The 23,133-nt window shown below is 45.1% G+C and overlaps 1 protein-coding gene across 2 annotated transcripts; it reads right to left on the bottom strand.

The window, feature by feature from the left end:
- Positions 1-1,643: 1,643 nt before the first annotated feature.
- Positions 1,644-23,133, bottom strand: RUNDC3A (RUN domain containing 3A). Of its 2 annotated transcripts, none has more exons than XM_081167215.1 (11): positions 22,972-23,133; positions 17,377-17,501; positions 15,484-15,617; positions 12,477-12,562; positions 11,753-11,842; positions 8,833-8,913; positions 7,311-7,476; positions 6,016-6,173; positions 4,460-4,597; positions 4,242-4,348; positions 1,644-2,851 (listed from the first exon to the last, which is right to left on the bottom strand). In XM_081167215.1, the coding sequence occupies exons 1-11, from the start codon at positions 23,076-23,078 to the stop codon at positions 2,709-2,711; spliced, it is 1,335 nt and encodes a 444-aa protein (XP_081023341.1). In that variant the 5' UTR covers positions 23,079-23,133; the 3' UTR covers positions 1,644-2,708. The 2 variants fall into 2 exon arrangements, with proteins under 2 accessions (XP_081023341.1, XP_081023340.1); XM_081167214.1 differs by having other exon boundaries at positions 4,460-4,624.

Here is a 23,133-nt window from a genome sequence, read left to right on the forward strand (position 1 = left end):
CTGCAGAGCTCAGTTGCACAGCCTATTCGGCAGATCAGCTGATGGGTGGCAACATCAACCTTACTTTGTAGGGATTGGTTGTCCCTCGTGGGGTACTCTATGCACCATTCCTAGTTGAGGATTTTCTTCCCTCCCCGGGAATCTTCTCATGTGGTATGTTCTAAGATGCTTATATTATATAATAGGAGTTGGGGGGGGGGGGAAATCTTTTGCCTCCTGTGTAAGGCATTGGTTTGTTCCTGTCTCCTCACCTTCATTCTGCAAGGCTTATTCACTGGATTCCTCCATGAACCTAAATCCTCCCTCCTTTTGATCAAGTGACTAGGTCTTTCTAAAAGCAGAAACAAGCCACTTATTAATCAGCCAAGATACACAATACAAAGAGAAACCCACAGGTGTTTTTGAATCCTCTGTCACAATTGTTCAGTACATAGAAACAAGAACTTCCTAACCACTTTTATCTTGGCTGTTAAAAAGTATTGCAGATTCCCCCCCCCCCCCGAATTTCCTGAACCGTTGGAATGCTTAAAAAAACAAACCGCCTTTGCACCAGTCCAGTAGGTCAGTTTTCCCACATGTTGTCAAATTCCAGCTCCCATCAGCCCCCTTAGCCTAATAGTCAGGGATGAAGGGGGTGGTAGTTGGCAACATCTGGGGAGCCAAGGTTGCAAGTGATTGAACCACTGTAAGAAAGGGATGTTGGGAAGCATCATCACCATGGTGTGAGCAGGAATCAGGACCCTGGCGTCCTCCAGGTGATGCTGTTCTCCAGCTCCTATCACCCCTAATCATTGCCCATGCTTCATCTGGAGGGCTACAGGTTGCCCACCCCTGTTGTAAAAGGTGTTTGAGGAATGGGATACATGAATGAAGATGTAAAAATGTGTATGCAGTTGCATTTGAGATTAGAGTTATGGGTAGAGAAGGAGGTACTCTAAACACCTCTATAACTTATTGTGGCTCTTTAATATATTTCACATTCCTAGGTGCCACAGTCAAGATTTTAGGTAAGCTAAAATCAGGGATGAGATCAAGAGCTCCTTTAGGTGCACCTTATGACTTATTCATTGGCATAATGAGTGTCTCCTCACTCCCAAGCGGCAGAGCACCATCCATCCCATGCCGTATTAAAAGCAGGCTCGGGCATTTTTCTTCAGCACCTGTTGTAGTTTGCTACAGGCCTGCTGTATCAGATGCGCAAAAATGGTTGGTTGGTTCTTCAGATCCTGACTTAGAATTTAGCACTGTCGTCGCATGGACTCAGGCTGCAACCCAGTGCACCCTCAGGAACAAAGCTTAATTGAATTTGGTGTGGCTTATTTCTCATTTCAGTATGCTTCCATTTGCACATACGCATTGTAACTCAGAAAGTCCCCAATTTAAATCTCATCTTAACCGTTATTCAGTGGCCCCAGACAAGCCATTGTTCTCTAATCCCATCTGCAATGCAGAGATAATACTGCCTTATAGTATAGTGCCATTGTAGGAACAAGGGAATAATATAGGTGAAGAGCTTTACAGCTGAACCGTACGGCATGAATGTAAAAATTAATTTCCCCAAGCCACTTTTTTAAAAAAGACCTAAGCATGTTTGCAGGAGAAAGATGTGTATCGGAAAAGAGACTTCAACAGACTTTGTCCCATTTTACTGCCAGCTCCTCAAATCTGTTTTAATTCTTGCCCATTAATTCTACAGCTTCCCCAGCTGCTGGTCTATAACAGTTTTTCAGCCGTGGTGAATGAAGTCATCACATACCAGAGCGTTCCTAAGTCTGCTTTGTCAAGACTCTGGTAGGGGAAAGGGCCGATTGTGCCTTGAGTACCACACACCAAAAGACCCGATGTGTAAATCGGCCCTCTTCCACCTTCCAAGACCGTCCCTGAAGTAAAAAAAAGAAAACATCCATTGGGATAGCAACATGCAGGAGAAACACAGGAAGTAGATTCCGCAGTAGTCTGGTAGGGTTGAAGACGGAAGAGACTTCCTGAATCGCAAAAGAAACCCAGAAATCTGGCGACAACTTGAAATCCACCACCACCCATTGCAGGAAGGTATCATGTTGGTTGCTGCAATTCCAGGTTGAATCGCAGGAAAGATGGGAAACTCAACATCCTCCTGCCCTACAGCTTACTTCTCTCACACACTTCCACAGAGCCTCCTGCTGTCGAACAGGGAGGGGACAGACAGGGTCCTTGACAACATCACCTTGACGCTGTGCAAGTTTTTACTACCGAGAATGCGCCTGGGTAGAGAATTTCAACCTGTGTAGCTGTCTTCTGTCTCTTGCCCACCCCTCACCCCTTCAGCAGCAATAATTCAGAGGAATTTTAAGCATTCTCCTCCGGAGACAGCTACCTTCCAGCAATCTCAATCATATATAATATATATATATATTACACATAATATACACAGCATCATTTTACAAAAGTGCCTTGGGCAGGCAATCCTTCCTGCTTCCAACAAGCGTGCAGCCTTTTCTTCTTCCCCATTTTAAATCCCGGGCAGGGAAAAAGATTCTAAACGCTTCCCTGCTTCCATTTTAAGGGGGAAAGTCTTGTGTTTAAAGACGTGTCCAGTTGAGGATGTGGGCTTGTTACCCTACTGTAACATCAGGCTCAGTAAAGGTACAGCCAAGTCAAAGGGACTCCATTCTCGTTCCCCGCCACAGGCATCTATTGTGGTTTGTACGGATAGCCATCTTGATGTCTCAGCTGGGGCTGTGGGCAGGGCTGGGTTCAATGCTGTCGCTCACCAGGCACTCGTTGGATTTTAGGCTGGCTAAAGACTTGGAACTAGGCAGGGAGGCCAGAGAGCCACAGAGGCCCAGCATTGATGGGGTTGGGTCCTTTCCTGCAGAGAAAAGTAAGGAAACAAGGCTTCAGAGAGATGTTCCTACAGCAGGATCTTAAATTATTATGAATTTAAATTTTTTTTAAGGCAGTGGAATTGGAGTGGGGCTTCATCTGAAAAATGAAGACCATCCTAAATCAAATTTAAAAATGGCTGTCATTGTCCGTAGCTGCTTCAATTTTTCTCAGGAAAATTTGTGTGTGTTTTTTTATTGATACTTATTCAATGATATACAGAAATATATACCCCTTTATATCTTTATAATCTACCGAGATAAACAGCTACTTAGTCTAAAAGATAGCAGTCGGAAGGAAGAAAATACAAGAAAATGAGAAATCTAAAGAGGGAGAAAGCAAGAGAAAAGAAAAAAAAACTAAAGAAAGATAAAAGGACTTTCTGCTGTCTGCAGCTGCATATGATACTTAATTCTTTAAGATCCAACCATTCTATCTTCCATAAACCAGTATTTTGTCAGTCTTCAAATCCAGATATTACAAGCTCATTTTCTCTTTCATGCAAAAAGTCCATAAGAAGTTTCCTATCCCTTAACAAATGCTAGTAATGATTTTTCTCTAATTAAACATGTTAGCTTAGCCGTCTCAGCAAAGCTCAATAATTTTATCAGCCATTTTTCTGTAGCGTCTTTAGGAAAGAGAGTTTCAACCCCAACCTTCTGCATGGTGGGAGAGGGGGATCACACAAACACTGGAAGAACATGCAAAGGGATCACGGGGGCTAACCCTATGCATTGTTAGGTTTCCCTGACATCTATGCCTTCAACAGACATAGTTCTACGCCTATGCAGATAAAGCTTCATGGGGGTGGGACTCCTTCCAGCATCTTGCTTCACATGTGAATGTTAGTGTGGATGGTGGCAGCATGAGAGACTAGACCCATAAGGCGCTGCACACATTGTTTTCTGCTGCTATAAGCTCAGGTCTCAAATGGCAATTGAACAGCTCATGGTTTCCAGTCTTTGGGCAGGGGAGATGTGCAACTTGAGAAATAGGAGGTGCACATCATTATCTTCCCACCCAAAATAATTTAGTGTGTGTTTGTAAGAAGCCGGTGTAGCACAGTGGTGAGGATCCCCCATGATGCTCACCTGGGTTACTATTGCAACCTCACATAGTTCTTTCAGAGGAAGGGAACTGTGTACACTGACTTCCTCTCTTTGGAGGTTAGGTGGTTCTGTCCTGGGAGATATGAAACAGCAGCGCAAAGAGAGTGCCTCCAAGCCTGTGCAAACAAGCCCCTTCCCTCGCCAGAACCCGCATGATGAATTTGGAAGGAAAAGAACCAGTAGGGAAGCTTCCAGGCAAGCTTAAGCCCTGGCACTTGTTTCCAGATCAAGCAGTGATTTTTCTCAAACCTGTGCGAAAAAACTTACCCAGTGGCCCCCAAGGTTCTCCTTCATGCTTCCCTTCGCCCATCCTTTGGGAATCCGAGCTCAGGCTGATCTCTGCTGACAGCTGGTCTGTGCTCATGAAGCTGTGCCTGACGGGAAGAGAGAACGAGAAAGCGGGGGGGGGGGTGTCACCTACATCAAGAGACCTAAGAACTTTCAGCCCCTTTCACCTCCAGGTCTCTTCCTACACACGCTCTTACCTTCTGTACATTTTGGCTTCGGAGCGACTCTCGTTGCCATTCAGAGTCCCCAAAGAGGGCCACTGGTTCACCAAGGGTGCCGCCATTTCCTTGGACAGTTGGGTGAACTGGCTGTTATCCGATGGGATCAGGCCCGTCCTGGGGGCAGAGCGGGAGGAGGGAAGTCTGGTCAAGGAGGAGGGAATGCAACCTGTCAGCTCGAGGCAAAAGGAACTAGGGCGCATTGCCGAGTTTGTCCTCCTGCCTAATTCAGTGCAGGCCAAGGGTATCTGATTGTTCCCTTCTATAATTCACTTGGTCCGCTGGTGTATATTAAATGTACATACAAAGCAATCATGTATACCCAGGATTCCTTAATGGCTAAGGCTTCGCTGCGTTATGCAATCCTGAGTAGGCGCTTGCAAGCATAAAGAGGTGTCTTGCGGGATTAGATCTAGTCCACTAATTTTTGTAAGAATCCCAGCACCAGAAATAAGGCAGGTGTCCATGGGCAGGACCACTGTCTGCCTCCTCCTGCAGTAAAACGTCCTATCTCTTAATCTTCAGTGGAAATGAAATTCTAGTTCTGAATTCTTGATGTGAATCTAGTCATTTCAGATATTCTTTAATTCTATCCACAAAGTGGACATAGGGACACCTGTACAGCTCTCATCCCACGTTGAAAGGGAAGACCTAAAAGGATATTGTAAGCATGTTTCACTGAATGTACTTACTGACATCGCCCTTCAGAGCCTTCTGCTCAGCTAAAGCGGGATGCAGTAAATGTGGACGTCCACATATAAAAGTTCAAGAATAATTGAAGAGGGCTAATGTGTCTTTAGATAGCGTTATTGTTCGGGATTAGGATCTTTAGCATCACAAACCCAGAATATTTTCAGTTACTCAGATATGGACTTAAGAAGTAAGGAAGTCTAGCCACTGTTTTCAGCAAGAGAAATATTTCCGCATCTAAAACGTTCCCCCAACCCACCCTGCCATTTTTAAGATTGAACTGGAAAATGAAATTGAAACGTCTGATCTCAAAGGGACAAAATGTTTTCCCATCATGTTGATTTATTTCCAGTAAGGGGAAAAGGGAAATCTCTACCCCAACTCAACTCCAGCTCAACATTTCAGGAGCCAACATTCCAAATTATGCAAGATTCTGAAGATTAATTCCAGATCCAGTTGCAAAATAGATGCTCTGAATGCAGATAAGTTCAAACAGCGGGGGTCAGAGAAGATTGATTCTACAAACCTTTTAGGACATTTGCTAAAACGTAATGTGAGAAATCATGATTTCTTATTTGTTGATTGTAATCCTTTTAAAATGATGGATATCCACGGACCCTACAAGGAGTTCCAACAGGCCTCCCTCCAACGTGGGGCAAAATGGTAGGTTCCGTGGGACAAGCCACCCATCTATGGTGGGAAATTGAAGGGGAGGGGATGAAGAGTGGGGCAGGAAGCTGCAAAGAGGCATTCCCTTTCAGTGTGGGCCTGGCTGGGGGAACCGGAACAGCGCACGCACACACCCAGTGTGGGGGCAGGACAGTGCAAAAGTTGGATCTACTTACAGCTGTTCCTGCAGCTCCAAGATGACACCCTCCAGCTCCCGTTTCTCTAACTGGTTCTGCACCTTCACCTCCTCCAGCCTCAATTGCAGGCGTTTGTTCTCTGCCTCTAGGTCCTTCAGCTGTGATTCTCTCAGCCGAACCAGCTCCTCCAGATAGCCCTTAGACACAAAGTGTGTGGAGCAGAAGATAAGTGGATTACTTACAAAAGAGAAAGGTTAGCCTGGTGAAGAAAACTGCCCTGTAAAAGTTCCCCGTATAAGCAAGAGCAAAGGTGTGGTTATGTACGAGACCAGGGCTTCCCAAACTTGGGTCTCCAGCTGTTTTTGGACTACAACTCCCATCATCCCTAGCTAGCGGGACCAGTGGTCAGGGATGATGGGAATTGTAGTTCAAAAACAGCTGGAGGCCCAAGTTGGGCTCCATCTAGCTGGTACTGCTAGATGGAGATAGCCTGGTCACAATTATCCATGATCGGATATCATGTTTAAATGACTATAATGGGAATTTAATAGCCCATTCTTCTGACCAAAGGTTCCCAGAATGGATTACAACAAATTGAAACAACAGTAAAAGCAGCATAAAGCCCCATCGTCCTCAGCCTGAAATGTCAAGTATCTAGGATGGCAGATTTTGTTGTGCAACAATATCTGAATGCCACAGGTTCCCCACCCCTGGGTTAAGAGCATCAAACTGGAAGTGGGAAGACCTGGGTTCAATTTTGTGCCAATGAGCTATCCCTTACCGCCCCCCCAACCCCAATGCAAATACTATATGTAGAGGAAGGATTTGCCGCAGGACCAATGGATGGGATGAGATTATTTGATATCCTTTCCATATCTGCTCTATTCCTGCTCATTTTCACACACACACCCCAAGCTGATACAATTTGCAATTTTAAAATCTGCCAGCAAAGATGCATTTACAGTGGTACCTCGCAAGACGAATGCCTCGCAAGACGAAAAACGCGCAAGACGAAAGAGTTTTCCGTTTTTTGAGTCGTTCCGCAAGAAGAATTTCCCTATGGGCTTGCTTCGCAAGACGAAACGTCTTGCGAGTTCTTGTGAGTTTGTTACCTTTTTCTTAAAGCCGCTAAGCCATTAATAGCCGCTAAGCCGTTAATAGCCGCATAGCCACTAATAGCCGCTAATAGCTGCTAATAGCCGTGCTTCGCAAGGCGAAAAAACCTCAAGACGAAGAGACTCGCGGAACGGATTAATTTCGTCTTGCGAGGCACCACTGTAATGCCTTTGCGGTTTGGTCCTCCAAATCATGCGCAGCACTTGAGGTCCAATTACCTTTTGTGCGTAGACAATGCGGAACTTCTGCTCCATCTTCCGCCATTTGTTGTACCAGCTGTCTTCGGCCGTCACTAGCGGTAAGTAGGGGTGGTCAGGGGAACTGTCTTCACTTGTACTGCTCTCCAAGCTGTGCCTGTCCTCCTCGTCACTTAGGTAATCATAGCTGCTTACAAAGATTAAGATGCCAGTTGCATTGAAAGGAACTGAAGTAAGAAGCATATTTCCTTCTTTAATGTTCTATTTGAATGGTTTGGGGAACCCCCCCCCAAAAAAACCATCCTGTCATATATGATGCCAGGTGTGGGGTAGGTGACCAAAGCAGGGTTGCAAGCCAAATAGGGAGGCCTGGCAGCCCGAATTGGGGCTGCAGGCTGGAGGTTTTACACCACTGCTAGTAAAAGACACCTTTCCAGACTGCCCAGGGCTGGCCCAAAACATTTTGCGGCCTGAGGTAAAGGATATGAATGCACCTCCCTCTCCCACCTCATTCCATGTACAAAAGTTGACAAGACTGGAAGTTGAATGTTACTTTAACGCTAGCAATGGGTTAGTGTCCTTTACCACACCTAGTCGGCTTAGGGGTACAGGGAAGGTTGTGGGACAAACACAGCTCTGTCTACTCCCTGCTCCTCAGCATCTGCTGCCTGAGGTAGTTGCCACACTCTGCCTAATGTTAGGGCTAGTCCTGCAGCCATAGCAGCATGAAATATAGTGGTACCTCTGGTTGCGAACGGGATCCGTTCTGGAGGCCCGTTCGCAACATGAAAAGAGTGCAACCTGCAACAGCGCATCTGCGCATGCGCGGGTTGCAATTCGCTGCTTCTGCACATGATGTCATTTTGCACTTCTGCACATGTGCAAACGGCGAAACCCGGAAGTAACCCTTTCCGGTACTTCCGGGTCGCCATGGGACATAACCTGAAAGAACATAACATGAAGCGGACGTAACATGAGGTATGACTGTAGTAAACTTTTAAAGTAGGATAGAGTGGGTTGTATCACTCTGCAGCTACGCAATACCATTTTTGAATGCTCCTCCACATTAAAAACAAACCAAAAATGTCCTTCTGGTGGGGGCGACTAGCACAGTTCCCTCTCTTATTCTGCTAGTTTTCTATTTGTGAAGAGGTTTTGTTTTGTTTTATGTTGGGGAAACATTCAAAAGCGGCGTTCCCCAACCTGTAGTCCAGAGTGGTTGAATTAATTCTGCCACCTCCAAATTCTACCACAACATTCTCACTGCACTATCCTGTAACGTGTAAACCCAGGATCATTCTGAATTACCTTCACTTTTGACACATGAGATGTCTGTTTTTACGGCCCACCTTATTTTTCTGTTTGTAAGATGCTTTAAACATATTGGTCGCATTGCATTTTATTGGCAACAAGCTGAAAACTACCCAAATGCTGAATCTTTTGTTCAGAAAAACATGTTCAAGGAACCCTCTAATGTTATCTTTCTTAGCCTGGGCCCTGAACTTCACACTCAAAGGCTGTCTGCAGAAGCAGTAGCCCTTACCTCTGGGTAAACTTCAGGTATGGAGTGTAGTCAATAACCACAGGCGTCTTGCCATCCATAATTTCCCCTTTCAGGCAGAAACTGCAAAACATGATCACAACAGGAAGTAATGCAAAGGAAAGCAAGTTATCAAAAGCTATCTCAACACACCTGTCCTTTAGAACACTCAGATGGTTTAGGATTGAATAAAAATTTTCATATCGTGTACGTACAACTAAGTGGAACCTTGTAAACTAACAAACCTGAGGCACCTTAAAGGCTAAAAAGTGCTGCAATTCTTTCATGACTAGATAAATCTTTATGAGAAGATTTGGCTCAAGATGGCTGCATAACTTTAAGCTGCTCTTTAAGGCCTTTTTTCCTCTCTCTCTTTTACTAAACAACAGCAACCTTTGAACACACTGAGACTTCAAAAGCATTGTGGTCCCAAGGGGATGCAACCTCATACCAACAGAAGACAGTGGAAAGCTTCTAAACATAGTTATTAGCCCAATCTAGGTCTGAAATCTGAGCTGTCAATTGAAATTGACATGACAGGAAGCAGGAACGAGGGAAGTAAGACTCCGAAATTTATGAGCAGGCGGTCAGAAGGCAGCAAGCTTTCTCACCAATTCAGATGAATGAGGAATACTTTTGCGGATGACTTGAAAGAAGCCTTGTCCCTGTTTAATCAAGATATTCATGCCCAAATGCAAGAGGTTGCCAAAACAGCCGATAAGCATGGACATTTAGGAAACTGGGCATGGAGGAAAAGGAAAATGGGGGGCACTGGGCTAATATTTGGGGCAAGGGACCCCCAAATTGGTGGAAGATCCAGCAACTTTTATATTACAGTGGTTCAAAGATCTCAGGACAGATTAGGAGCTCTCCTCAGGTGACTTTGAGCACATCTACAGAACCGCCAAAATGGCAGGAATGCCAGAGACCTCATAGTGAGAGATGCTATTGCTGTTGTATAAAAGAAAAAGTGCACCTAGCTTTGCACAACCTGTGTATGATCAAGTATCAAGGCATGCCAATTTGGTGTAAACCAGAGGGGAAAGTACAGCAAGGAGGCTGAGTAACAAGATTGATCAACATAGTATGACTTCTACCAATGCTGGGTAATAGATTGAAATGTTGTTTCTAAATGTTGAGAGATTGGATATGGCAACCAATAGAGCAAGAACTGCTGCTCTTTGGAAAGCTTACAAACCGGATGTCGAATTTCTGCAGGAAACACATCAGAGAAAGAAGAACACAGAAATGTTATAAAGCAGAAACTGCTGGGCAAATACTGTACTCCAGTGCCTACATTTCTTCTAAACTAGAAGACTGGCAATAATATTAGCTAAGAGTCACCGGCTGGTAGAGGCTGATATATGCAGTGATCTGAGAGGCTGTTACGTGTCTGTTAAAGAGGCACTAGAGGGCAAAGCAGATTTATGATGCAATCGCTTTTCCAGCTGGGTTTGGGCAAATGATTCATAAATGTAACTTAGCGCACTTATTAAAAGGCAAGAGCAAAAGTGAGAGCAAATGGCTCTGGCTCAGTTCTTTGGTTTTTTGTTTAATCTGAGCAGAGGTATGAGGCGGGAGTGCCTTCTATCTTGTTTGCTTCATTTTTGTAGTAGAAACCGTGGCCACAGTTATATGAAGTAATCTTAAGACAGAGGGCTTTATAGAGGGCAGGAAGAATAGATATGTTATTAACGTGTTCACGGATGGTGTTTTACTGATGCTTAACAACCCAAAGGAAGCCTTTCCTGAAATTCAGGGAACGTTGCTTATCTTCATGGAGGCAGCTGGCTTGGAAGTAGACTACTCTGAGTCCTCAGTGCCATGCGGGGAGACCCCTCTAGAGGAACAATTACTGCTGCAGATGCAATTTGGATTGCGACTGCAACCTCATAGCATCACACATTTGGGAATAACAATCCCGAAAGGTTTACGCCGGCTGAAGAAGCAGAAGGTTGAGATGCTACTTGAGGACTGTAGGAAAGACATGGATTGTTGGCGAAAACTTAATCTCGCTCAGCTAGGCAGGACAGCCACAATTATTATGACTCTCCTCCCTAAGGCTTATTTTCCTCTTCCAATTTGCCTAGAAAAAGGAATGACTGGGAAATGGCAAGCATACATTTATTAACACTGGTAAGCGATCTAGACTTACTTATTCCAGATCTTGAGAAGATGAAGGGTTGGGAGTACGGAGCCTTCACCTTTATTATATAACCTGACCAATCAGGCAGTTAATGCCTCAAATAAAAGTTGACCCAGAACTGGATTGGGTCTCAATAGAGCTTGGGAATAATTATAAATATTATCGAGCCCTAAAGTTCAGAAGATTGCTTCTGAACATGTAAGGTAAAGGTAAAGGGACCCCTGACCATTAGATCCAGTAGTGACCGACTCTGGTGTTGCGGCGCTCATCTCGCTTTATTGGCTGAGGGAGCCGGCATGCAGCTTCCGGGTCATGTGGCCAGCATGACTAAGCTGCTTCTGGCGAACCAGAGTAGTTCACGGAAACGCCGGTTACCTTCCCACCAGAGCGGTACCTATTTATCTACTTGCACTTTGACGTGCTTTCGAACTGCTAGGTTGGCAGGAGCAGGGACCGAGCAACGGGAGCTCATCCCGTTGTGGGGATTCGAACCGCTGACCTTCTGATTGGCAAGTCCTAGGCTCTGTGGTTTAACGCCACCCGCGTCCCTTTTTTCTGAACATGTACAGAGTACCAATTCTCCCTCCACAAGAGACAAAGCCCCAGCTGGGGGTGACACAAGAAACCACGGGAACTATGTGCCAGAAACATAGCAGAAGATAAGTCAGCATTCCTTAGTGCATATCGTCCCCCATCCCAATAGACATAACAATGTAAGAAATATCTCTTAAAGCAATAGCACATTAGGGCGAATGATCTGGAGAATAAGATACATACCTGAAGTCTATGGCACTGAGCCCTATCAGCATCCCTGTGAGAACGGTTGATTCCTCTCTCAGCATGATTGCCCCATCATCATAAAATCTCCTGTAGGGAGGGGAAGGGAGACAGCCTTTTGATCATACTGGGGGACAGGGAGGCATAGGGGAAGAGAGTGGAGCTGTTTTCTCTTCAGCTATGTGGCTTCCTCAGTTCTGCTATCTCAAGCACTTTTCATGAAAACGTGGGATTCTGCGTTGCTAAACTCTCAGGAATAGAGCCATGGTGGACACCCTGTGTACACCCGCTGTGAGGAAATGGGCAAATTCTCCAATACAGATCATTTATTTAATTCATAACATTTATATTCTGCTTGATTGAAAAAAGAAAACACACCAAAGCAGTTTACAGAAAAGAGGCCTTAATCTATAAGTGAGGTCTTATTTTATGAATTAAATTAATGAGCCCTGCGTCTCTCTTCTTTATTAGAAAAGGGACTATCAATAAGTGTGAGTTTTGGGGGGTCGGGGAAGGATGTATAGATACAGATAGCATTATAATCTCCTCTTCCAGGAGGCTGCATATATTGGACTTTGTTTTAAGGTCTTGAAAGTGCAATTGTAGGGCTTCAAAAATCTCCAAAGCAGTGTTGGCAGAGCAGCAAAGGAAAATAATGTGAGCACGTGAGAAGGAATGCCTTATACCCCAAATGCGCTTTGATACAAGCCCCAGAGATGCCCACCTGGTGGTTCTGGTGTCCCGCAGGGCTGTGGTGATGTACTCGGACATGCGCTTCTCCATCAGTGCCACTCGGATCCATGCCCGGCCCTAAAACAGAAAGTTTGTTAAAACAGGCGGAACTGCAGCTGATTTGCACGGCTGTTTCTAATACATTAGGTTGTATTCAGCTAAGTTCTACTCAGACCCATCGAAATTAATGAACCTGAGTTAGTCGTGTCCATTAACTCTGCCCAAGAGGTAGTACTGAATGCCACACATTGTGACCAACTCAAGTAAACTTAACAAAAATTACCTGAATGGGGCCTATAGTTGGTTCAACATGGATCTGCATTGTGACATCAAGACGACTTTGGGGGGAAATCTTAGAAAGCCAGGTTACCATTAACCAACTTCAAACAATGCTGCTTTATAATATATGGGTTGTAAGGAGTCTTTGTGTGCTTCCATTACTGGTTTGGGGAGTGCTGGATCCTTGAGTTAATCTCAATCCATATCTACATACAGTGGTACCTCGGGTTAAGAACTTAATTCGTTCTGGAGGTCTGTTCTTAACCTGAAACTGTTCTTAACCTAAAGCACCACTTTAGGTAATGGGGCCTCCTGTTGCCGCTGCGCCGCTGCTGCAGGATTTCTGTTCTCATCTTGAAGCAAAGTTCTTAGCCCGAGGTAATATTTCTGGGTTAGTGGAGTCTGTAAACTGAAGCGTATGTGACCTGAAGCGTATGTAACCCGAGGTACCACTGTATATATCCTAACAATATCCTGTCATTTATTCATTTTTACAAAAAAAAAAAACCCCAAAACCCTATGCTTTGAGGAGTTTCTCCCTAAAACAGTTTCAATCCAAATTGGGGAGGGAAAGCACACACCATCTGGTAGCATTTTAATGTGTGAACACAGCCATTGTCTCTTACTCAGACAGTTCCCTCTCTAAGACTGCCATCCTAAGATTCCTTGCACTGGATTCAGTCCAACTGAAATCAATGGGGCTCACTTCTAGGTAAACATGGACTGAACGGACAGGATTAGACTGCGTTCCAAAATGTTTTGCTTTGACTTTCCATCATTATCACCATCGTGGTCAAGGATGCCTTGGTTCAGACCAAAAGTCGTAAGCATGATAACACACACCATCCGATACTAACATCCATCATAATCAAATATTTCATCGCCAGCCTTAATGGTTGCTCTTTCATATTCTCTAGGTCAGTAAATCATAAACTGTGTGCTATGTGTGCAATAAATAAAATAATTTAAGGCTGCTGTGGGCTACAAGGACCCACCCACAGTCAAGGCTTGTGCATGATTGCATCACTTGCATTATTTATCGACTGTTCTGGCCTTGTTTCCTTCCAATCAGCCTTGACTGCACTCGGATCGTTCTGCTAACTCTGCATCACTGTGAAGGGATAATTCAATCACTCCCATCATAGAGATTCCCGAATTGTCCATTCTCAGAGGAGGCTGCCCATTAGGCACCTCTGGTTGAATCACTGCTCTGGGTGCATCTCTTTCTAGTCACATCAAGATCAGTGATTCATACAAAAGATGGTTGAGTCCCACTCCGGTTTGGCAATTCTTGCCTCACTGCTTGTAAGAAAAGTGTGCCACCAATTTTAATTTAGAAAAGAAAGGTGCTTCAGCTGTCAGAAGTTTGTGACCCACTGTTCCACACATTCTTCATGAAATAGATGAATTAAATTTGATAGGGTTGAGCTCTGTATATATACAGGCAACATTGTTCTAATAAATTCTGAGCCAGATAAGTCGATACTGGATGTGATAAAAAATGATAAATTGTTTTTAAGGTAGCATATTACAAGATTAATGTTAATAAAACAAAATTGTTATCCTTTCTTTTCTCCTGAAGTAAGCTGCTTAGTATAAAATCTCAAACTAATCTGGTATTCATGAAAAACAACAGCAGCTTAATATGAGGGAATTGTATTTACTAAGCATAGAATTTGCATCTCACAAATCACTTAGTCCAACACCCCACTCTGCTAATGTAGTAGATCCTAATAAATTTACTCTCGAGAAGCTGGGGGAAAAACTGCTTAGGGGAAATTGGTAAAATTGCTTTAATGGCAAGGTGTGGATGTGACACAATGATCAAAAGGAATATATGTTGACAGTTTACAAAATATTAATGATTCAAAACAGAATATGAAGAAATGACAGCTTCTAATCAGCACATGTATATATCTGTGTTGAACCAAAGGTCCTGGAAGCTCTTTCTATCAAGGAAGTTGCAGAGTAAACAAGTCTGAAGAGTCTGAAGCATTTTGAAGAGTTTTGGATCTTGAAAGGGAAAGATGTAACTGGTTGTAAACTGCTGTTGTAAATCGATTAATCAATTTATACACCTGTGTAAACTGATTAAGTAGGTTTCCGAGCACAATTCAAAGTGTTGGTGCTGACCTTTAAAGCCCTAAATGGCCTCAGCCCAGTATACCTGAAGGAGAGTCTGAGGGTCTTCTGGTGGTTTCCTCACTGCGAGACGGGAGGTTACAAGGAACCGGGCAGAGGGCCTTCTCGGTGGTGGCGCCCGCCCTGTGAAATGCCCTCCCATCAGATGTCAAGGAAATAAACAACGATCAGACTTTTAGACGATATCTGAAGGCAGCCCTGTTTAGGGAACTTTTTAATGTCTGGTGTTTTATTGTGCTTTTAATTCTGTTGGGAGTCGCCCAGAGTGGCTGGGGAAAATTATTATTATTATTATTATTATTATTATTATTATTATTATTATTATCCTGTGCGAAGCTATTTTCCCTTCCTTTTTAGTGGTGTATCTCTGTCCTAAGGTAGTCATCCTAGAATTGTGAAATGGAAATAAGTTGCTAATATTTTATTTTTTTTAATTTTGTAGAAGCATGGCAATAACCATTTTGGAAAAGGGATTCCCTTTCTGCATTATTTCAGTGGTTCCCCATGAGCATTCAGCAGCACAGCTGCAAGGAAAGGGTGAGCAACAGGGCTTGCCTCAGTCAATGAGGGCTTCTGACCTTGGCTCTAGAGGTGCTGATGTTCTCCATGTTCTCAATGCTACTGACGCAGTTATTCGGGACTTTGCTACAGGCCAGGCGGATGTAATCCCAGAAGCCACGTTGCCCATCGGAGCTGAACCAGCTGACAGGACCTGAGGAGGAGGCAGGGAAGACAGTTTGTAAACAGTGAAACTACTGCCTATCTATCACCCACCTGCTCTGGAAAATATTCTGGTAGCACTAGCCAGACAAACAAATAATATAATCCAAGGGCATAAAAACCTTGATCAATCTTCTTTCTCAAGCCTTTCTTTTGCATCAGTTCAGGGATAAGGAATATATGGGCATTCAGATGTTGCTGGACTACAGTTCCCATCATCCCCTATGCTGGGTGGGGCAGACAGGAATTGGAGTCCACCACCATCTGGAGGGGGACATGAGTGGTGCTGTGGGTTAAACCACAGAGCCTAGGACTTGCTGATCAGAAGGTCGGCGGTTCGAATCCCCACGACGGGGTGAGCTCCCGTTGTTCGGTCCCAGCTCCTGCCAACCTAGCAGTTCAAAAGCACGTCAAAGTGCAAGTAGATAAATAGGTACCACACTGGCGGGAAGGTAAACAGTGTTTCTGTGCGCTGCTCTGGTTCGCCAGAAGTGGCTTAGTCATGCTGCCACATGACCCGGAAGCTGTACGCCGGCTCCCTCGGCCAATACAGCGAGTTGAGTGCCGCAACCCCAGAGTCGGTCACGACTGGACCTAATGGTCAGGGGTCCCTTTACCTTTACCATCTGGAGGAGCACAGGTCTTTCATTCCTTCTCTGAATGATAGACCTAGAGGCAGGCATGCTTGGCGAGGCTCTGCCATACACTTTGGAACTCCAGACTGCTAACTATTTCAGTATCAGATGTCTGCCTGGGGGAATGGTTCCGGTAAACACAGTGGTTAAGAACACAAGCGATTAACTGGGAGGAGGAAACCTAACTAAACTTTCAGCTTAGCCATTGAAGTCACTGCTTGGCCTTTGACAAGCCACTATCTCTGGCTCTCAGGCACAGGCCTTCAGTCTGGAACAGGGGGATAATAATAGAGGCACACATCACAGGGTTGCAGTAAGAACTGCAAAAGCTAGGCCAGAAGCAACTGCACTTGGTCAGCCAGCCAGGGTTTGGAGAAAATACTAGGATTAATTAAAAGGATTTCCCTGCACTTGTTGCATGATAGCCAGGAAATGCACTTATCCGAGCCAAACTAGATGAAGTGCTGCTCATGCAGTTGACAATCCCATGAATGGCTCCTAAAAAGTGAATTGGGGGTGAGGATCCTGATCAGGTCCCCTGCACCAGGGAAGGAGATCCAGTTGGAGTGAATGGGAGCTGCCTGCCCTCCCCAAGGCAAACAATAGGCATAGATTGTCCAGATCAGGGCTGCAGTGGAGGGCAGGGAATGGGTGAAAGTCTCCCAGCCTTTATACCAGGGTCCCCATCAGGACTGGCCCACTGCATCTGCAGTTTACTTTGTGAAAGGCATTTATGCAATTTGCTAATTGTGTGCACGGTATCGCTTCCAGCTTAGCCCTCAGTCAAACCTGCAATGCTGTCGTCTCCCTGCACCACGACATATGATGCAGTATTTGCTCAACCCCCATATACATTGCATAGCAGGTGTTGGGGGGGGGAGAACCTCTGGCCTCCAGAAGCTGCTGAACTACAACTCCCATCAGCCTCCGCAAATATGGCCAATGGCTAGGGATGGTGGGAGCTGGAGTTCTGCAACAACTCTCTCGGAGGGCCAAAGGTTTCCCACACTTGCTGTGTAGCAATAGTGCTGAAAATGAGGACAATAAAACTAAGAACGAGAGAGAGAGGGGGGGACGGAGGGAGGGAAGGAGATCACCCATCAGTGCAAACCCTACCATGATCCCCCTTGAAGCGATGGCTGAGGATGTGTTCTAGAATAGCAGCGAAGTTCACAAACTCCTCTGATGAGTCATCAATGGGTTCTATGGTATATTTCTCCAGCAATGTTTTCACAGAGAATCTACAGAGGGAGGCCAAGAAAGCAAAACAAAACACCATAACCAGGTTTGAGTATGAAGTGTATGGGGAGAAAGAGGAACCCAGCTTTTAAGAAGGGCTTTCCCCCTCCCCAGCTTATTCTTGACCAGTCCCCGACAAATGGTTCCTCTCATTCTTTCCAAAGCATGAGTACGAAGTGGTCTCCTCTTCCTTCCTCTTCCCCAGAATAGAAAGAGCCTTTGATAGATTTCATTCAAACCAGAAATTGCTATCAGAATGCTTGGGTCTCGGCTCTGGGAAATGTGAAGTGGCTTCCAGACATAAGCAGAGTGCCTTCATTTCCTTACTGAACATATACGGCCTGCCCCTCCCAAACATCTGGGATCGCAGCCAGCTTTCTCTGATCACAAGGTATGGCTTTCAGGAAAGTCTAAGCCCCAGCTCTCTTTTGTTTCTCTCTTCAATTCACCACTGATCATATCAGTGACAATATAGTCCCTTCTCTATTTGCACAGCACCAAGTCCATGGTTCTTAAACTCTCTCCCTTCAGGGAGCCCTTTACATATCAGCTGGCCTGTTAAAGGATCTCAAGAGCATCGGCCACAGAATCCCTCCTCCTTGCTGCCACAGAGGAAAGTGGGACATGCTGGGTTGCATTCATTGAAGCCCCTATTTATCCATTTTCATCACCCTGATATGAACATTATGTCAGCACAAGGTCCTAAGTCAGCCTTATGTCAGCCTAAGTCCAGTTTAAAGGAGGAGGAGGTGGCGGCAGAATGAGGGCTTTGAAACTGCCTATCAGCAAAGATCCCCACCTAGACAGCAGACCTATCAGAAACTTAGATCATCTGGACAGTCTTCCCCACTATGGTGAGAGGCATTGCATTTCTATTTAAAGTGCAGGAATGATTTATAAATTTGCACATATACATATAAATTAGCCTATGCAAATCTTATGCAAATCAGCACCATCTCCCATCTTCTGCTGCCTCTTTACCCCCTGCTCCCCCACAGCCACACTGGCCGTCTCTGCAAAAAATAGAGGCAATTTTGGAAAACAATGAATCCGAAGCCCTGTGCAACTGTTTTGTTATCCTTCCTGCTCTATCTCTTTCTAACTCAGTGCTGATTTTTCCCCCCTGCAGGCAGGTTTGCATGGATCGTACTCTTGACGCCCACACTGCCAGCTGGCCCTGGGGCTGTTTGAAGCTAAGGTTTGTCAGCAAAAGGCAAATGGATGGAAGGAGAAGCGGTTTTAGATGCAGTCGCTGATATCCAAGCTCTGAGATGGATCCTATGCTGTTTGAGGCTTGTCAGTTAAAACCTCAACGATGTAGATGCCATGCTGACTTGTTGTGTGCTCTTGATCGCAGGCCAATAGGACTACGGGGTGAATCAGCACAAGGCTCAGAGGGCTGGATAGCAAGCGGCAGACTTTGGGGTCTCAAATTTCAGCGGCACCCTTTGTGACACCAAAGTTTGGCACCTCTCGCCTTCCATTCTACATCATAAATCTTGCGCTCCCAAGGTTCCATACCCAAAGCAACCAGTTGCACTCCCCTAAAGCCACCTCTGTGGAGGAGTCTCCTTCAGGGTATTCTTACCCCTACCATCTACTCTCCTGGGTTCCCGGGTTCTTTTCCATGCAAGATTTGTGGCAGTGCGCACAGTGAATAGCATACCTTCCAACATTTCTCTGATGAAAATAGGGATGTCCTATTCAACAACACAATTTTATTAGTTATACCCTGCCCATCTATTCCAGCCACCCCGAGTGGTTTCCAACATATATAAAAACATAATAAAGCATTAAACAGTTAAAAAATAAAAAAAACTTTCCTGCCTTCATATGTCATCTAAAGGTTGTATAGTTACTTATCTCCTTGGCTCAGGGGTCGCATAACTCCATACCCTCCAACATTTCTCCGCTGTAAATCCGGCAACAGTTAGTCATTCTTACTGAAAACAATGGCATGTGACTTAGGCCCCATCCGCCCTATACATTTAATGCAGTAATATACCACTTTAAACAGTCAAGGCTTCCCCCAAGGAATCCTGGGAAGTGTAGTTTGTTAAGGGTGCTGAGACTTGTTAGGAGACCCCTTTTCCCCTCACAGAGCTACAGTTCTCAAGAGTGGCCCAACAGGCAATTCCTCTTCCTTGAGAACTTGGGGAACTGTAGCTCTGTGAGGGGAAAAGGGGTCTCCTAACAACTCTCACCCTCCTTTAACAGGCCACAGTTCCCATGATTCTTTGGGGGGTGAATATATATATATATTCTGTATATAAATATATACAGTGGTACCTCAGGTTAAGTACTTAATTCATTCCGGAGGTCCGTACTTAACCTGAAACTGTTCTTAACCTGAAGCACCACTTTAGCTAATGGGGCCTCCTGCTGCCGCCGTGCCGCCAGAGCCCGATTTCTGTTCTCATCCTGAAGCAAAGTTCTTAACCTGAAGCACTATTTCTGGGTTAGTGGAGTCTGTAACCTGAAGCGTATGTAACCTGAAGCGTATGTAACCCGAGGTACCACTGTAATGCAGACAGGAACTGAGTAAAAATTAATTTTTGTTGGATTGTGCCCAGAGACTACATTTCTGGCAGTTGCTGGTGATGAATCCATCGTGCACGGAGTTAACAAGTCCCCTTAAAACAAATTGTTGCGATTTTTTCAGGGAAAAGGCAAACCAGAAACTGGTCCACTAGGATATGGGAGGCAATACTGATGGAGAAACCTAAATAAATTCAAGGTTCTACAGGTGCCTTTCCGCTGAAGTGCACTTTCGACCCTGGTTTTCCTGCACAGCATTCTTAAAATGGATTATAGGTCTCACACAAAACAAAAACAAACAGTTAATGGTTCAATCCTGTGCACACTTACCTGGAGGTAAGCCCCATCAAACACAATGGGATCTACTTCAAGGAAACTTGCATAAGATTGCACTGTAGATGTCATTTTCACTGGAAGATAGGAAGCTGCCTTATGACAAATCAGACAACTGGGTCATCTAACTCAGTGCTGTCAGCAGTGACTGACAGCTGCTCTTCAGGGTTTCAGGTGGGCCTTTATCCCACCACCGTCTGGAGGTGCTGGGGACTGAATTTAGGGATCTTCTGCATGCAGGGCAGATGCTCTGCCACTGAGCTCTATCTCTTCCTATTTACTTCTGTTGTACTGTTTAATACCCACCTATGTGGTAAAGTTTGCATCACACAGGAAAATGCAGACCCACAAATGCTGTTGGCAAAGGCATGTAAAAAACTGGACCCACCATCAAACAAATATGTAAAAAAGTGTTTAGTGTATCTATTTAAATATCTTAATCTCTTTTTTCTTTCCAATTTGTGCATCTTTTCGCAGCTTTGTTATGTTTTGGAATAATAGTACTGTAATTAAAAATGGAGAGTTTTTGAATCTTCTTCATCAATATCATCTCCTCTCTGTTCTTTCTCTGCTTCATTCTTTAGACACTTTATAAATTAACCATACAAGCCATGGCTAATGTAAATAAATAAATAAAAACTTCCTTTTGCTTGCTTTGTGTGCCAAGTTCAGCCGAAGACCATTCGATTACTTGCATTTTGAGAAAGTGTGTAAATATTTTTTCTTTCATGATATTGTAAGTATTAAGCACCCATAGTTTTATTTTCCCTCTCTCTCTACAACCCCCAAATTATGTACTCCCAGTTGTATTGATCAATTCAGCTTCCCTTTCCCATACCTTTCCCAATTCTGCTGTATGTTTCTTCTGGTAAGGGCAATCAGACTAGGGGACCAATTTTAATTAAAATTTCCAACCAGTCCTTGAAAAGATTTTGGGCAAGACAGAGAAGCAGAACTTCCTTCATTGAGGAATACAAATAGCACAGTAACCCATTGTTCCCGGCCCTCTCATTGGATATACAATACATGATGCCAGTGCCAATAAACCAAATTCTGACCAATTTTCAAGCAGTGATACTCTGCATTTACTCTTACTTCTCTGCCAAAAGCTCTCCCCCAAGCTCATGGTAAGGCCCAGCCTTCACTTCAGTTACATATCTCAGCCTACTACAATAGGCCTATTAACTCTTCCCCTTCCTTTTCCTTCCCCCCAATTTCTTTTTTAAATTCTTGGCAATACTAGATTGACAAAAAGCCTGCCCTTCCACCTAAAATGGGGCCACCTTCGCCTAGCTTCATCAGTGCTTGTCTGAGTGTGAGACACAGGGTGGGAAACCGGCAGTCCTGGTACAACAACAGGCTGATGTCTCTGCACCAACCTGGTGCTCGCCAGATGTTTTAGACCACAGCTCCCATCAACTCCTGGCCAGCACAGCTGTAGTACAAAAACCTCCTGGAAGGCACCAGGTTGGCGAAAGCTTCCCTGCACCTGGCTCAATGCCTTTTGTTAGGAAAAGGCCGTTGCTAAGGCAGCCACCTCCTGTATTCCACCCTCCCTCCCCCCACTTCTGCTGCTCATAAGATGCTCCACAGTGACGTCACTTCCCACTTCTCATATCTCCCCAACCAGGGTGCCTGCATTCATCTTTGCATACCACAGAGCTCTTTCTTTTCCTTCAGGAAGAGAGGAAGTTAAGTAGGAAGAGTGCCCTGCCCCAACGCCTTCTCTGCCCTACTTCTTTTCTCTTTGTGGCATTCCCATCACCATCACCTCCCCTCACCCTGAAGGACAACAACGTGCAGAGGGGCTGCAGGCAGCAACCTCTCACTCTTCTCCCTCCTGCCTCCCAGAATTTTCCATCTTCAGTTGGTCCTCTGAGCAGCACTTCCAAGCACCAGCCAGCGAGTTGCCTACTGGGTGTAGGTCCCATAGAGATATATAGCTAGCGACTGAGGAAGATTCTTCCCCTAGTGTGGGAGAACCTCCTACATGGCCAGATTCCCCCATCATCCCCATGAAGGACACATTTCTGAAAACCAGGCCTACCCTACCAAACGGAACAAACACCCCAATGTTTGCTCCTCATCTTTCCTTGTTGACAAATTGATTCTGGAAACACAACAGACCCTCTTCTGCCGATTCCTCCATTGCCTTTGGCCTGCTTGTCCGTCCATTTCTTCCTATTAGCTTCCCTCGTCCCCCTCATTTATCACCCACCCTTGAATTTCACAACCCCTGGTTGCATTATCTTTCCCCTTTATTTTTTTTAAAAAATAAGCTCCCCCCACCTTCCCAAGGATATTGCTGTCTTCTGTTGTCACACTGCCTGCCTGAAGCTGTACTGATCATCTCAAGCACCATTTCCAGAGGGGCTAACAATTCTATTAGACACAAGATGCCAATAATAGGAGGTTTCGTTTCTGTTATTGTTGGGAAGCCATCCACCTTCACGGAACAGTTCCACCTCATCCCCTCGCCTAGCCTCCTTGCCATCCTCTCCATCTTAGGGGACGCAGGATGGTCTTCCCACCTCCACCCTCGGGCGGGGGGGGGGAGGGTTTCCTCGCCCGCCTCCGCTGGCAACCCGAGGCGCTCTTTACCTGCAGACGGTGATCAGGTTTTTCCTCTCCACGGCGATGTTCCTGGAAGAGGCTTTCTTCGAAGAGAGCCCTAGCGCCATGGTCGACTGGAGGCAGTTCGGTTCCATCCAGGGGAGAGACGCTCTGGGTCCTCCGGGTGGCGCCCCCTCCTCTTCCTCCTCC

This window comes from Podarcis bocagei (assembly GCF_964188305.1).
Source record: "Podarcis bocagei genome assembly, chromosome: 13".
In the NCBI taxonomy this organism is placed as follows: Eukaryota; Metazoa; Chordata; class Lepidosauria; order Squamata; family Lacertidae; genus Podarcis; species Podarcis bocagei.

Excerpts from the sequence above, each read along its gene's own strand:
- RUNDC3A (XM_081167214.1), bottom strand. The coding sequence starts at position 23,078 with ATGGAACCGAACTGCCTCCAGTCGACCATGGCGCTAGGGCTCTCTTCG. Across the intron at positions 17,502-22,971 it reads AACCTGATCACCGTCTGCAG|ATTCTCTGTGAAAACATTGC; the intron begins GTAAAGAGCGCC and ends CTCCCTCTGTAG. Across the intron at positions 15,618-17,376 it reads TCGCTTCAAGGGGGATCATG|GTCCTGTCAGCTGGTTCAGC; the intron begins GTAGGGTTTGCA and ends CCTCCTCCTCAG.